Below are 17540 nucleotides of genomic sequence, written 5' to 3'. Positions count from 1 at the left end.
TACAGGATAGTTACAGGACTACCCAGTGCAAGCTTGGAGACATGCAATACATTTGGTTGAATCAGAAAACAGGCCACAAAGACTAGAAGAGATATTACGATGCTCAGAAACTTACCTGCATACCCCATTCTAGTGGTTCATTACCAATCCTCAAAGCCAAAAGTCAGCACTACTTACAGAAAAAGCTCATTATTTCAGAAAATGGGCAGAAAAATTTGCTCAGCTTCAAATGGCCTTCACCAATGAAGAAGCAATCAAGAAGCTGGCACAGGTTGCAGCAACTACTCTCTTCATGACCCTATCTCATGCTGCTGAAAATAATTGATTGTAATTAAACTCCTATTTGTTGCAAAGCTCCAGGGGTTGATGTTATTTGACATCAATCCCAATTCAAAAAAATCGTGAAATTACTGGACAACCACAAGGACTAAGGATGCTTTACTTCTGCCTTCTTGATCTCCATTGCTGCTCCACTTGCAGTCACTGCAACCTGCCCCAGATCACAGACCAAATCTGAAGAACGTAGCTTAAAAGAGCAAATTGCCCAGGTAAATTCCTCTCCATGATGCCTTGCAATGTCCTAAATTCAGACTCTGGTTCACTAACTCTGAGCCCAAATTCCTAGAACTGCAAACTAAAGATGTAGTCATCATATTTCACACAGGTGTCTACCAGCCTTTACATTATATGGATGCAACCGATCACTTGCCCGGCCATCTTATTGCATTATACAAATAACTTAATAAGGCTTCAAATGTTTTTATCTTCCGAGCTCCTAATTTGAATAAATAATTTTGTTTAGAGGGGGAGAAAAAATACACACCATTTTTCATGTTAAGTAATTGGTCAGTATATCACACATCAATTTTCTTTAGAACACAGAGTCTCACCTGAACTCTGAACTCTCACCAATGTTGCATCGTTTTCAGGCCTGTTCTTTAAACTTTCGCTGCTCTCTTTGAACTTTAAAATTCTTGCCTCTATCTGACTAGCTTTCAACTCTAATCACTTTCTCCCTGATATCCCATGAATGAATAATTTTTAAAAAAGCTTTAGCTTATAAGTGGCAATGAATATTTGTGTTATGCACGTGTCTGAGAATAACCATCTCTAAAAAAAAGGAATCCCTCTTGATATTTTGTTAACTGGACAGTCGCTTAGTGTTTAATGGCGTTACCTTTGAACAATCTTCCACAGTCAGTATCCTTGGGGGTTATTATTGACCAGAAATATGACCTGACTAACCCACTCTCATTCATTTAGCAGCAATAAAACTTGCAATATAGAACATCAGTAAACCAAACTGTGCTAAGTCAAATCAATTCTTTACACACAGCATACTGGGGTACCATAAGACATAGGAGCAGAAATTCAGCCCATTGAGTCTGCCGCCACCATTCAATCATGGCTGATAAGTTTCTCAACCCAATCTCCTGCTTTCTCCCCATAACCCTTGATCCCTTTGATGATCAAGAATCTATCTATCTCAGTCTTAAACATACTCAATGGCCTGGTCTCCACAGCTTTTTGTGGCAATGAATTTCATAGATTCACCATTCTCTGGCTGAAGAAGTTTCTCCTTATCTGTGTTCTAAAAGGCTTTCCCTTTACTCTAAGGCTGTGCCCTCTGGTCTTAGTCTCTCCTAACAATGGAAACATCTTCCCAATATCTACTTTGTCCAGGTACTGGACAGGTAAAGGTCTCTGCGAGCCATTCATTTTGGTAAAAGATAGAGTATAATGTTGTAACAGAAGCAGTTGTGAATATTTGTAACTTTCTGTTACCTGGTGCTGAATTAAATGTAGTGGGAATGCTGTCCTCTGAGAGAGTGGAGTTGTGCAAGGAACTTCCAAGCCCTGATTCTTCTGTCTCTTTAGGCACTCCAGGTGAAATGATGATCTTCTCCCTTCAAGAAGCAAATATATTAAACAAAGGCATGTAAATAGCTGTTACCGATTATTGATGTATCAGTCAGGCTAATGAAGACTCAAGCTTTGATTTCATTTTTGGGTTGGGAGAACAGAGTTAGGAAAATTCTCAGCTTTGCAAATCTGATTAAGAAAAAGTGACTTGGAAATTGGGGGTTTCATTCTGAGGTGGCAGGCTAGATGACCTGAGAACAAGAATGGAGAAATACTAATGCAATCTTGGTGGAAGATCTGCCTCTGTGTCCTGGCACTCTGTTGATGTTTCAAAAAACACTTGACACTCATGATCCTTTATAGGCCATATGTCAACATAGTTGCAGAGTATGCCAACTGATACTAGCTCATTGATTACTCTTTTTGCCCTTGCGCCTATCATGCTAACTCATCAAGTATCTACCATGAACACATATCAAGACCTATGCAGAGATAAAATATAGTACTAAGTGTCTATTGCAGACTTCATTATACTGAAAAATAACACCTTCATTCATAAAAAATAATTTACAACATTCCTTCCACTCATAATGCTTTATATATTACAAACATTTCATTCAAATGCATAAACCCTTACAACAACAAGCAATGGTATTCTTAGCCCCACTTCAAAGAAACTATATCCACTTGTTACTGTCAATCAAATCATCGCATTTATGCTTGCTTCCAAAGGACAACTGATCTGGTTTCCTGGGGCTTTATCAAAAGTGGTATCTTACTTTTCCAAAAGGTTATCCTAGCTCTGCAAATATATCCACAAAATTTAGACCTGATGCTACCAGACCTAATCTGTAGATTATTACATTTAAATTTTACACTCATAAATTATCAAAATTACACTGGAGTGGAGATAGCTGTTGATTTCTACGGGCGGGCGACTGCCTCAGTAAAATGCACATGCACGAATCACAACCTGACTCCATTCTCTCCCCTCTGAAAATGGAAGGTGGTCTCTTTTGTTGCAAAAATCCAGTCTTAGTTTTTAAAGGAGAACCAACAATCATTAGACATTTCTTCATTTCTAATTCAATACCTCATTTTTTTCTTTCAATTTTTTCTAATATTCCCTCCTTTCTCTCTTCTCCTGTTATACTGCCTTGATGTAAAAATGAAGTGAGAATGACTGCCTTTGACATAAAGGGACCCTAGCAAAACTGAAAACAATGGGAAAATTCTCCACTGATCAGAATTAAACCTGGCACAAAATTCACCTTCTGATTCCCCAGTGCCTACCCACAATCTACAAAACACAATTTAGGAGTGCAATGGAATATTCTTTACTTGCTTAGGTGGGTATAGCTCCAACAATACTCAAGAAGCTTGACACCATCCAATACGAAGCCAACAAATTCACCTCTAAGCCACTCAGCATCTTGACTTGAAAATATATTGCCGTTCATTCACTATCTCTGGGTCAGATTCCTGAAACTTCCCAGTGACATTGTTGATCTACTGACAGCAAATAGAATGTCATGGTTCAAGAAGATAGCTCACTGTCACCTTCTCAAGGGCAATCATGATTGGCACTATGCTCACATCCCATGAATATATTTTAAAAAGCCTTCTGGTATTTCCCATAAGTGATTATTTCTTCATGTGTGAGTATGTTGGAGAAAGGACTGTTTCAGACAGATTTGGATCCATTCTCAGCTAACATTTGTACACGTATATAAAAAAAAATTGGCTGCAGAAACTCAGCAGGTCTCAGAGCATCTGTGGAGAGAAAGCAGAGTTAATGTTTCAAGTCTAGTGACCATTCTTTAGAATTGATAACACCCAGGAAAAAGGTGTATATATGCTGAATACACGGGATGGAGGAGTTCAAGAAGAGTGAGCAGATAGACATAGTCCAGAGAGAAAGAACGACAGTTAGGTAGATGAATAATAGTAAGCCAGGAAGAAAGTAAAGCTGATAATGAGGTACATAATTAAGTGAAAATGGGTTGGCTGTGCTGAAAACAGCCCATGTCAGTACAGGGCCTGTCATGTGGTGGTGGGTAAAGGATAGAGAAGAAGGTGTTTAAGTTCTAAGATTGTCTGTGTTTCATCTCTCAATGTAGAGAAGATCACATTGTGAGCAGCAAATACAGTAGACTGGACTAAGTGAATTGCAGGCAAATTGTTGAGGTGAATGTAGGCTGGGTGAATGCTTTGCAGAACACCTCCTGCAATAATGATATAAACTTCCAGTTGCCTGCCACTTCAACACACCATCATATATCCTGGCCAACATTTTGGTTTTTGACCTGCTACACTGCTTCAGCAAGGCTCAGTGCAAGCAGGAAGAATCGCATCTCATTTTTCACTTGAGGGGTCTGCAGTCTTCATGACTCAATAAGTTCATTATCGATTTCACTAATTTCTGGAAATTTAATATTCTGATGGGCAAGTCTCCTACATCTGGAACCTACTGAACAAGTTCATTAAAGTTTGTGAAATCAGAAGGCTCCAACTAATTGAAGCTTAATAATTTTCTACGAAAAAGTTGGAGGTTGTAAAACCTGCCATAAACCCTCTATAACTCTAAAAGTGACCCCATACCAAGCCTGCCCTGAACGACCTTACCATCCTGGATCTGCCACCTCGACCAACCTTAAGTACTCACCCATCTTCCTGCCATATACCCCACTCATATATCTTACACACACCTCAGTCACTGTCAATGTCATTAAGACCCTTTAACTGCTGGAATATAGCATCAAGTGATAGAAAAAAAAGGTGCGTCTAGCCATGCAAAGCTGCTTTTGCACTGTGTGGATTTGTCTTTGTTTACCTCTGGACACGTTTGGAAAAGTCCAAACTCAGAATCTTGGCCAGAAAAGTCACTGACAGTTAAGTGTGCATTTTGATGAAGATAACCAATAGTCAAATAGTTCTGACAGGAATCAGAACATCTGAAACATTCTGGATAAAGTAGTACATAATAAATACTTTGCCATGAGAGATCAGTAATACTTAGCAAATACTATACTCCATCTACAACTTTGCTAACCGTTCACATCAGAACTGTAGTTAAAATCATTCCTGGAATCCTGATTAATTTTATTCTCCATATACAAATGAAGGGAGAATTAATTAGCATACCACATATTTGTGGGTGGCACGGTGGTTAGCACTGCTGCCTCACAGCACTGACTGGTGTGGAGTTTGCACATTCTCCCCGTGTCTGTGTGAGTTCCCTCCAGGTGCTCCGGTTTCCTCCCATAATCCAAAAAATGTGCAGGTCAGGTGAATTGGCCGTGCTAAATTGCCTGTAGTGTTAGGTGAAGGGGTAAATGGGTCTGGGTGGGTTGCGCTTCGGCGGGTCGGTGTGGACTTGTTGGGCCGAAGGGCCTGTTTCCACACTGTAAGTAATCTAATCTAATCATATTCTATAGTATGTCATACAGATCGTGAGTATAGGTTGGCTGGAAATGCCAATGTATTTGGAGTAAACAAAATCTTAGGTATAGGTTCATGACAGATCAAATCTGTTTATGAACTATTCCATCTAGACATCAACAGGTGCACCTTTGGAAAAGAACCACAACTGTCCCTGTATCTTAAAATTGTATATTGTATTTGTTTCATTCAACAATTCTAATTATCAGTACTGGTTATAATAAAAACTACATTTGTATTACATATTTTAAATTACCTAATGATGTTGCTGAAAGAAGTCCCTTTGAAGGAGACAGGGTCTTTTTATCACTTGCCTCACAGCAGTCCACTGGTGGAGTGAGCTGGTTTTCATCATGCTCTTTATATGAATTCCTGTAAGGGTTAAGCAAAAACAAACAACCAAAATACATCATTAAAATAAAAGATAAAGATAGATAAAAATGAATATATTTCTGACTTATTATGCAGATAATTATTAAAGAATCAAATATATTAGCATTAATGATAGTACCTAATGATGGTTCATTAGAATAAAAATAAAGTACTTCAAAGAACTTCTGAAGAAGGGTCACTAGATTTGAAATGTTAATTCTGTTTTTTTCCCACAGATGCTGCCAGACCTGCTGAGTTCCTCTGGCAATTTCTGTTTTTGTTGCTTCAGATCCCCTGCATCTGTAGCTCTTTGGTTTATTAAAGTACTGGAGATGCTGAAAATCCGAAATAAAAATTGAAAGTATTGGGGAAATGCAGAAGGTCAGGCAGCAGCTGTGGAGTTAATGGGCCAGATTTTCTGAGGAATAGCAATCTCATGCAGATTACTGCACGGGCCCTTAATTTTTATGAAAGAAGGGAGCTCCATATGTCTGTGAGAAGATTCCACTAGGAAATGCAGAAGCACACTTCAGTTTTGACAGTTATAGAGTCATAGAGATATACAGCATGGAAACAGACCCTTCAGTCCAACCCGTCCATGCCGACCAGATATCCCAACCCAATCTAGTCCCACCTGCCAGTACCTGGCCCATATCCCTCCAAACCCTTCCTATTCATATACCCATTCAAATGCCTCTTAAATGTTGCAATTATACCAGCCTTCACCACTTCCTCTGGCAGCTCATTCCATACCCGTACCACCCTCTGCGTGAAAAATTGCCTCCTTAGGTCTCTTTTATATCGTTCCCCTCTCACCCTAAACCTATGCCCTCTAGTTCTGGACTCCCCGACGCCAGGAAAAAGACTTTGCCTATTTATCCTATCCATGCCCCTCATCATTTTGTAAACCTCTATAACGTCACCCCTCAGCTCTGACGCTCCAGGGAAAACAGCTCCAACCTGTTCAGCCTCTCCCTATAGCTCAAATCCTGTAACCCTGGCAACATCCATGTAAATCTTTTCTGAACCCTTTCAAGTTTCACAACATCTTTCCGATAGGAAGACCAGAATTGCACGCAATATTCCAACAGTGGCCTAACCAATGTCCTGTAATGTTGCATCATGACCTCCCAACTCCTGTACTCAATACTCTGACCAATAAAGGAAAGCATACCAAACGCCTTTTTCACTATCCTATCTACCTGCACTCCAAGGTCTCTTTGTTCAGTAACATTCCCTAGGACCTTACCATTAAGTGTATAAGTCCTGCTAAGATTTGCTTTCCCAAAATGCAGCACCTCGCATTTATCTGAATTAAACTCCATCTGCCACTTCTCAGCCCATGGGCCCGTCTGGTCCAGATCCTGTTGTAATCTGAGGTAAACCTCTTCGTTGTCCACTACACCTCCAATTTTGGTGTCATCTCCAAATCATTTAGGTAAATGACAAAAAGTAGAGGACCCAGCACCAATCCTTGTGACACTCCACTGGTCACAAACCTATATTATCAATCCAATTTCATTCAGGAGATTGCAGAAGTATCAAAGATTGTCAAATGATACAGCACATTTCACCCATTGTGCATGTGCCTAAAATGAGTGTCCAAGTTATCTCTCTTTCCATAAACCCCCAAATTGTTCCCTTTATCTATTTATTCCATTTTCTTAGTCAGTTATAATTGAATCCACCACACTTCTCGACAATGTATGACCAACAATTGCACTATGAAAAGAGCATAAACATACTTGCCTGGAATTTCCACAAGTTGTCTGACAGGAAATTGACAGAACCATATGGAAATGTTATTACCATTCCACACTACATCATTTTTAAAAATGCAAGCCAACTTCCTTTTTGCTCCTTCCATCTATGTGATTCATATGTCAGCAAGTTATGTGTATTTAGCACCTATGACATTGTAAAACATCCCAAAATGCTCCAAAGGGGTATTATCAAGAGAAAATTGGGTTATGGAAGATTAAAGCTTCAGATAGCCATTTTGATAACTGCTGTCAAACAAAAGTACGAAAGTATAATGTGATGTTACAATGCTGTTACAGTGCCTAGTGGGAAGTAGGTAAGAGTGCCAGCTGGAGGGTAGGGTGTCAAGATACCAAGTAAATAGGATGCTGGCTGGGAAAGGTGCCAAATGGAGAGGGAATAGAATGCCAGAGATAGGATGTCAGATCACATTCCAAATTAGTAGGGTGGCTTGGGTAGGGTCAGGTAGGTCGTGTGCAAATAGGGTTAAGGGGAGAGTGCCGAGTGTAAGGGTGCAAGATAGCGAGGTAAGTAATGCAATATTTAGGGTACCTCAGAGTGGGTGTGTGAAATCAGGTCCAGTTGGGGTGCATGATGGGTCAGGTCCAACAACAGGACGTAACAAGTGTATCGGGTACAGCCCAGCCTAAGAGGGATGTTGGGTTAGTATCAGCAGGGGTGGTTGGGTTAGTATCAGCAGGGGTGGTTGGGTTAGTATCAGCAGGGGTGGTTGGGTCATGTCTGGCAGAACAAGAGTTTAGGGTCAGATCTGATGGGAGGCAGGGGATAGGCGATGTGGGTCCTGGGCTGGTTGAGTTGGGCTAGGTGAAGCTAAGAATGGGAGGGGCAGTGGTAGAGGTATTTGGGTGTTACGTCCTGGTAGTCAGTTCAGGGGGGAGTAAGGAGTCTGAAGGGTGAGTAGTTTTTGATTTGTTAGATAAGTAAGTCTGTTTAATAGTTACTCAGGAGTTAGACTATGTCTAACCTTTCAAGGATAACTGTTTTACTTAATTTCATCAGAATCATCTGAAGTCTTTTATTTAAATGGAGACTATTGAGAGGTTCCAGGCATGTTGGAATTACCCATCAGAAAAGACAATTTCCTGGGGACTTGCTTTGCAGTGCACTGGGATGGATTCCGAAAAGTCCCCATATGCAACTCCTACCTACACCAGTATAACAACCAAGTGGCAAACAGTGTTTTGGATGTAATATGATTCTTTGTGGACTTGAAACGTTAACTCTGTTTATGTCTCTGCAGGTGCTCACATGTTGTGGTGATAAGGATGGGCAGCCTATGAGGTTTAATTCTTGTATTGTAGTTACATTGACAGTCAATCAGAAGGTAATAATGACTAGGAATGCATTTTTGAATGTTCCAGTGAGTTTTACCCATGTGCCCGCAGAAGGTTTAACTCTTTTGTTTGTCTCCACTATGTATACAGTAAAGCTCACTTTGTGGCTGGCAATGTTTCACCTGGAACACATTATCTGGGCTTTAAATATGGCACCATGGTCATCATCTGCTAATAAATGCAAGATAGCATGAGAACATGCATACATAATGGGGTCAGCATTGGGAATTGCAAGAGATAACTCAGAAAAACTCAGAGAGAAACCCACCGTTATACACCTTGAAATTGACAGTAAATTTTTAATACAACTCAGCCCATTTTTTACAAAGCAAAAACTTTGCGTGAAATTTGGATATGTATTGAAAAACAAAATGGTGAATATCAGGAATAGTGGATAAATAATGATGCAGGTCTTTCGGTCTCCAGACAGTCAGAGTGCGACTATACCCAAAGCTGAGATCCCGATGGACTGTATTTTTGGAAACTGCCCAGGAGATTTAAACTTCTGATAACAATTACTCTTTGCTCGGAAACCTCTGAAAAAGTCTCCAATTCTGAGCTATACCTCCACCATCTGACCTGACAACCAACAACGCTCCAGGTCTGACTCAACTCTACCAGTAATCCAGTTCTTCCTGTCATCTGCCCCTGACTGTCTGACTCTTCCAGACCCCATGAAAATGCTTCACCACCCAAGTACTCTTCAATCTGACCTAGCCTCTCTCATACTCAGCTGCCTTTCTACACTCCTCACTGCTGCCTCATTGCATTATCCTCCCTATACACTTGCCACCTGTAAGTAGTGGAATGTCCGTTTCAAATAAATAATAGCTCTTTTGAGACACTAAAAGCAAAATTGGCCAACCCAATGGCATGCTAGGAAGGGAGTTGAGATAGTAAGCTAGGAAGCTTGCAGAATTCACTGTCAAATTGGATCAGGCTGGAACATGTATGAAAATTATTTACCTTGATTGACTATATTGACTATGTGTTGATGAGACAGCCCGGCACCTAGGGCCGGCTCAATCAATAAGGAAATTACAATATCCAATTCTGGCTTTGGTAACACCCTTCCTGGAGCAGAAACACATTTATATGGAGTAAGCAAATTATATTAATTACATTGCTGTATCAAACTGCTGGAATGACTGTGACAATGCTGTCACTTTAAAAGGTTATTTTTGTTTTAGCTAAAACAAACCAGAAAAAACCTGAACTGAGAGAACTGGTCCATTCCCCTTCCATTGTTGAACTTGACTCTTCATCTCTGCCTTCACGACCTCTCTTGAAACAAAACAAGGATAAAATAGCCTTTTTAAAGTGACAGCACTGTCACAATCATTCCAGCAGTTTGATACAGCAATATAATTAATATAATTAGCAGTCACAAGACGTGAGAGTCCAGGGGAGTTGCAAGCTTCAGAAAAGAACACCTCTGGCCTTCTTCTGAAATCTCTTTGGATGTTGTTCCCTCCAACATGTAAGAATCTATGTTTGAATTTATCTTTTTGCCAAGGGGTGTGTTTAAGGGACATTACTGTATTGGAACAGTAAATAAGTTTTAGTGACTGTATCAGGCCAGTTAAACTTTCTAATAGTTAAGTTATTCTAAATTCCATTTTCTTCTGTTTATGTTTCAACTGTAGTGTTTAAATAAATTGTTTTGCTCAAGGCTGAGTGGTTTGACCTGCATCATACCTGGAATATCCACTTTACATCTTCCTTTAAAATAAGAAAAAGTTAGGGTCTAGGTTACCTTCTTAAAATATTTTGAGGGGGTCTGGCCTGGTCCATAAACAGAATGGGGGCTCTTGTCGGGATTGATTCTATAATTCCACTTTCGGTTCCAATTCTGAGCTATACCTTCACTCAAAGGTGGAAAATGGTTGGTGTTAATCTTTTGTTCTGGGTTTTGAATTCTACAATGCTTTGTGTAGAAATGCTCTTTCAGTCATGAGGAGTTTTCTGGAGTGGAAGAAGTGACTTTGGGGGTTTTACAAAAGGTGAGCAAGGCAAAACTGTTGGAATTGTCAGACAAGCTGGAGTTGGGGTTGCCTTCATCTGCGAGAAAAGGAGACATAATTACAGCAATAGCTCGTCTTTTATATTTGCTGGAAATGCCATCGGAATCTTTTGAAATAGCTAGAATTCAATTGCAGATGAAGCAGCTTGAACATGAAAAGGAACTGAAACAGTTTGAATTATGGTTAAAAGCAGAGGAAAGAGAAAAAGAAAGAATTGCTCTAGCAGAACAAAAAGATGTTGCGGGTGGCACATGAACTAACAGTAGGAGGTTATTTAGGAGTAGGAAAATCTCAAGCTAAAATCCAAAAACATTTTTACTGGCCTGCGTTGCATAAGGATGCATTTGAACTTTGCCAGATATGTCATACATGTCAGGTAATTGGAAAACATGAGGCAGTAATAAAACCAGCATGTTTACGACTCATTCCTGCATTTGAGGAACCTTTTACAAGGGTCTTAATTAATTACGTAGGACGCCTACCTAAAACAAGTGAGAATTGATATTTATTAACAGTAATGAATGTGCCCACAAGATTTCAAGAGGCCATTCCATTAGACATTATCACAGTTAAAAGGATTGTAGAAGAGTTATTCAGATTTTTCACTAGATATGGACTATCCACAGAAGTACAATCAGATCAAGGGTCAAACTTGACAGCAAAATTATTCAGGGAGGTTACAGATGTAGCAGTCACAAGATGTGAGAGTCTAGGGGAGTTGCAGCTTCAGAAAAAAAAGCCTCTGACCTTCTTCTGAAATCTCTTTGGATGTTGCTCCTTCCTGCTTGTAAGAATTTATGTTTGAATTTATCTTTTTGCCAAGGGGTGTATTTAAGGGATGTTACTGTATTGGAGCAGTTAATTCGTAAAAGTTATTGCATCAGGTCCATTAAGTTTTGTAATAGTTAAGTCATTCTAAATGCTGTTTTCTCTTGTTCGTATTTCAACTGTAGTGTTTAAATAAATTATGTTTTGTTTAAAGCCAAGGGGTTTGATCTGCTTCACACCTGGAAAATCCACTTCACATCTGTCTTTAAAATATGAAAAAGTTAGGGTCTAGGCTACCTTCTTAAACTATTTTGAGGGGGCCTGGCCTGGTCCACAACATTACATAGGAGGAAGCTGCATGTCAGTTACCATGCTGACATAGTAAACGATAGGAAGCCAACATACTTGGGGATGACCCGGAGAACCTTATTTAAAGGGGCTCTTGAATCAAAGGAGCTGACACTCCAAGATAATAATAGCACAAGAAGCAGGAACCTTGAGAGCGAAAAGAACAGTCTCAACCTCAGTTCAGCCAGTTGTAACAGGGATAGTATAAACCTTTTTATCATCTTGAACTTCCAAAGCAGATGTTAAACAAGTATGAGAACACAGTAGTCTAAGAACTGTAAGATTACTCAAGAAATAGAGGCAAAGACAGTTTTCATGGAACTGCATGTTTATATCTTGTGCTGAACTATGATAATAGATCATGTCTCATGATAAACTATGTTTCATTATTATTAAGTAAATCAGACACATATGAAAATGATACACACACCCTAACCCTTACATACCTGTCACCCTACCTACTTGCCCACTCACTCAATTGCCACCATACCCCTTACCCACTCAATTGCGTACCACCTTAGCATCTGCTAATCTACCCATCTCACCTGCCATCCTGTCCCCTCACTCACTTTACTGCCATACGCACTTACCTTACACACTTACTCTTTCCATAGTCTTTGAAAGAAGCTATAGACGTTTAAACTATGTTTACTTATTGTAATATGGCAGCTCTTGCTGTAAATGTAGTGTGGTTTCCACAGACCTTTCCTGTGACTGTCTCTGTGAGGAGCCCTGCATTTGCACTTTTGCAGGCTCCTCAATTGGCAGACAGATTCAAAAACAAATCACAGGCAAATTACCGTGCAATTTTCTTGATCGACTTAGATTAGAAATAAGGGGCTGAATCTTTTCATTTTTGGCATGGCTCATGTTAACTTTTCTCAAGCAAATTTTTGCTATTCAGCTTATTGAATTTGCAACTGGTCTCTTTGGCACCTAGCTCATGCAAAAACAGTGGTAGAAGTGTTCACCACTACTGGGACTTCCCAATATTCATGTTGCTGGCCCAATATTTGAAACCCAGGTCCACAGCATATCAGACACTAAGTCAGGAACTGTCCCTTACACTGTGAACTCAACAAATGGTGCAGAAAGGGAACCTGACAGCTTGTTTCTCTGACAGGGGCCTGGAGGTTCTGACAGATGGATGGTTGACAGAAGGGCAGTGTTCTTTCTCCAGACTGTAAAAGGGGACCACACCACCAATTGCCAGTCTGGACAGAAATAGTGACCAGAGTCAATGCGGTGTTTCAGGTAAAAAGAAATACCCAGAACTGTCAAAGGAAGGTTAATGATATTCTGCTCTTTGCAAGGGAAAGTGCCAGTATTTTCTCTCTGCTACCTCACACCCACAGGAACTCCACTATTCAATCTAACTCTGCTACTGCACCACCTCTCACCAAAACTTATGGACAATAACTCGCAACATGCCAACCAATGGCTCTCACTCAGCTCGTTCATCCAAATTGCTTCCCATTCCTGCCCTCTGTGCATCATACTTATTCACTGGGGACACTTTTACCGGCTTGCCTGGCCCTGCATCACTACTCATGACTCTCCTATCCTTTTCCATCATACTCAGTCCCTCCCTTTGTCCAGTTACAGGGAAAAAAAATCTTTCACAACCTGCCATCAGGGGCAAGACAATAGTGAGGTGGACATTAGGCTGAATGAGGGAAGAAAATGTTGGAGTTAATTGAGGAAGAGAGTGACTACTCATGGAGTTGTCAAGACCTCCACACCTAAACAACTGATTGAGCTTCATTGTATTGCATTATACTTCCATTAACACCAGTGAATCTCATTCTTATCTTTGCATGCTTTTACCCTTTTTCTTACAACTAATGCCGTCTTATTTTATGCAGTAAAAAGTCAGAAGTCACATGACACCAGGTTATAGTTCAATAGGTTTATTTGAAACCACAAGCTTTCAGAGCACTGCTCCTTCATCAGGTGAATGGAGGGAAGCAAACACAGACACAGAATTTTTATGCAGAGAAATAATGGTAAAATAATCCAGGTAATTAAGAGTGTCAAAAGATAAATACAAATGGTGAGAGTGGAATGTTGACAGACTGAATAACAAGTCTTTGCAGGTGATCAAATGCAGCAAATGGTGTGAGTAAAGTGTCATCAGCTGAATAACAAGTGAAGGTATGATCTTTGATCGGATTGATAATTACAAAAAATCAAAAATAGGATGGTGCTCGAGACACTAAATGGCTAGACCAACATGATAAGTATAAGAGGTGTGTGACGAGGATCTAACCAAAATAACAGGTCCAAGGAACCCCCCAGCTTCTGTCGTGATGCTACAGATTTCTTACAGAAACTCAACACTCACAGATCAGTCAAACCAGTAACATTCTTCATTATAATGGACGTTTTGGCACTCTACACTTGCATCCCCAGGTTGACAGCCTTGCTGCAACAGCCTCAGTACTCAGCACTGACAACTACCAATTCCCAGACGCTACCATACAACTCATCCACTTCATCCTCAACCTTCAACAACTAGTTCTTCATCCAGACACATGGAACAGTCACGGGGATCAAACTTGCACCCCAAGACGCCAATATTTTCATGCAAGACTTCTTTGCTGCACAGGATCTTCAACCATCCCCATATACCAGATACATTGATGCCATTTTTTTCCTTTGGACTCATGGCGAGGGATCACCGAAACAATTACTGGATAATACCAACAATTTTCATCCTGCCATCAGATTTACCATGAACTACACTTCAGAATTAGTCGTATTCTTGGACACATGCATCTCCATCAAGGCCAGACATCTCAGTACTTAACTCTACTACAAAGTAACGAATAACCTCATGATGCTTCACTTCTCCAGCTTCTACCCCAAACATGTTAAAGAAACCATCCCCTACAGACAAGCCTGAGTATAAATGGGATCTGCTGAGTCAAAAAGCAACGCGACAGACACCTACAGACGCTGAAAGATGCTCTCGTAAGAACGGGATATGATGCTCAACTCATCGATTGCTAGTTCCGACATGCCACAGTGAAAAGCCACAACAGCCTCCTCAGAAGACAGACACAGGACATGACCAATAGAGTTCCTTTCATTGTCAAGTACTTCCCCGCAGCGGAGAAGCTACAACATATTCTTTGCAGCCATCAACATGCCATTGATGATGGTGAACATCTCACCAAGGCCATCCCTATGTCTCCACTTCTTGCCTTCAAATAGCTGTCTAACCTCAAACAGACCATTGTTCATAGCAAACCACTCAGTCTTCAGGAGAACAGCGATTACAACACCACACAACCCTGCCATGGCAATCTCTGCAAGATATGTCAGATCAATGACATGGATACCTCCATCACACATGGAACACCACCCACTACGTATATGGTACATACTCATGTGACTCGGCTAATGTTGTCTACCTCATATGCTGTAGGCAAGGATGCAATGATGCTTGGTTTTTGGCAAGATTATACAGGCACTATGACAATGGATGAATGGACACCGTGTAACCATCACCAGGCAGATTCCCTCCCCAGTCAGGGAACACTTCAGTGGTCAAGGACATTCAGTCTCTGATCTTCCGGTAAACGTCCTTCAAGGTGGCCTTTCAGATACACTACAAAGCAGAAGTGCCGAGCAGAAGCTGATAGCCGAGTTCTGTACCCACGAGGACGGCCTCAATTATGGTCCTGGGTTCATGTTGCACTGCATGTAACCTCACTATACTGTTCTGTATAAAATCTTCCTTACTGTTCTGTTTTGACACCATCACCTGCATATCTTGTTTTTATCTCTCTACCTTAATTACTTTGTAGAGCTATGAACTATTGTTACTTTGGTTAGATCCTTGTTAAGGTTTCCATTTTAACTCTTCTACCCGATCATGTTATTCCAGCCATTTCTAGCACTATCCCATTTTTGATTTTTTGTAATTATTAGTCAGATCATAGGTCATCCCTTCACTTGCTATTCAGCTGTTGACACTTTACTCACACCATTTGACACTTTTGATCACCTGCAAAGACTTGCTATTCAGCCTGTCAACATTCTACTCACACCATCTATATTTACTTTTGACTCTCTTAAATTATCTTACCATTATTTTCCTGCATAAAAATTAATTGCCTGTGTGCTTCCCTCCACATCACCTGACGAAGGAGCAGTGGTCCAAAAGTTTCTGATTTCAAATAAACCTGTTGGATTATAACCTGGTATCATGTGACTTCTGCCTTTGTTCACCACAGTCGAACACCAGCAATTCCACATTAATGCAGGTACTAATGGGCCCCAGCAGTCTATGGTGAGAAAGAGATCAGTCTGTCCACTGTGAACCCAACCAGCACCTCTGAGGAGAAAGCAACAACCTTCTAAGAATGCAACAGTGAGGTTTTGACTTGCACCCTCTATCAGCTCAGTGGGTACTCTGTCTAGATTAGACTCAGGAGCACGGTTTAGTAAGCATATCAATGAAACATTTCTGCAGCTGGTAAAGGAAGCAATGCTTCAGGTCTCTAGCACTCTGAAGACAAACAGAAAGCAGGCAACTGCTCAGCTCCACATGGAAGATGATCCCATGGTCTTGGTATTTAGTGACCAGCAAAATGCATAGAGACCCTCAGCAATAGCAATCAGGTTTATCAGAGGTAGTTGGTAAATGGGGTGGTAGCGTGCAGGAATCTAAAGTTATCAGTTTTGTGCTGGTTTCTCTATGCTTGAGTCAGAAAATACCATGGAATCCAGGTAAAACACATTGTCTGCTGAATATGTGCAGGGAACTACATTCCCTCAGTAATGATGGAAGATGGTGGCAGAGGAGTACACAGTGGAGGGCTCCTGAGGCAGGGGTTTGTCTGCTCCTTTTTCCATCTGTTTGCCTTTTCTTTTTCTTTATTTTCTCTTCATTCTTAAACTTCATTAGCCGAGGAGTGTGCGACATCGGCAGCATCAGCGAGCTGGGCCCAGTAGCAGAACAATGGTGCTTGAAGAGTGGTGACTCTGATGTTAGTGGGGCTGGCGCAGATGGAGATCTGGATTGACAGTGGCATCTGTGAGATGGACACAGTGATTGAAGATGGTCCTTGAAGAATGATGACTCTGACGTTGATGGGTCTAGTGCCGGTGTTGGTGAAACAATGGCAAATATGTCCTCAAGCTTTCAGTTTCCTGCCACTTCAAATGCTTCATTTGCCACAAAAGTTAAAGATTTTAAAAAATACACAAAATACCAAAGTTGAGTATCTCTTGGAGTTTGAAAATTCCAAAAACCAACAATTTTCTGAGTAAAAGCATTCCTTATCATCGTCTTCTTAAGAGGTTAGGTAGAAGGTTAAAAAAATCCAAACTTCAAAAGTGGCAATCTCTGGTTTACTCCCATTGCCAAGTTCTACTAAGAGAAGGGATAAAAGGATAGGGCAGATTATTAAATGGCTGAAGAGGTGGTGCAATGTGCAGGGCTTCAGATGCTTGGATTATTGGAATCCCCTCTGGTGTAGAATCGACCTGCTCAAAAGGGATGGGTTTCACCTGAATTGGAAATGGGCCAAAATCCTGGTGGGGAGATTTTCTAGTTCTATTTCAGGAACCTGTGATCTCTTATAGAGTGAGAGAGAGA

General features: G+C 40.6%; 1 protein-coding gene across 1 annotated transcript in view; it reads right to left on the bottom strand.

Moving 5' to 3' along the window:
- Window positions 1-17540, bottom strand: part of LOC140458125 (voltage-dependent L-type calcium channel subunit alpha-1C-like) — a 151593-nt gene that overhangs the window by 30949 nt on the left and 103104 nt on the right. The window contains exons 14-15 of the mRNA XM_072552232.1: window positions 5561-5676; window positions 1786-1907 (exon numbers count right to left, since the gene is read on the bottom strand). Coding sequence (XP_072408333.1) covers window positions 1786-1907; window positions 5561-5676 — 238 coding nt within the window. The remainder of the gene's footprint in view (window positions 1-1785; window positions 1908-5560; window positions 5677-17540) is intronic.

Source organism: Chiloscyllium punctatum, chromosome 32 (genome assembly GCF_047496795.1).
Source record: "Chiloscyllium punctatum isolate Juve2018m chromosome 32, sChiPun1.3, whole genome shotgun sequence".
Classification (NCBI taxonomy): Eukaryota; Metazoa; Chordata; class Chondrichthyes; order Orectolobiformes; family Hemiscylliidae; genus Chiloscyllium; species Chiloscyllium punctatum.
This window is presented reverse-complemented; position numbering and strand designations above follow the sequence as displayed.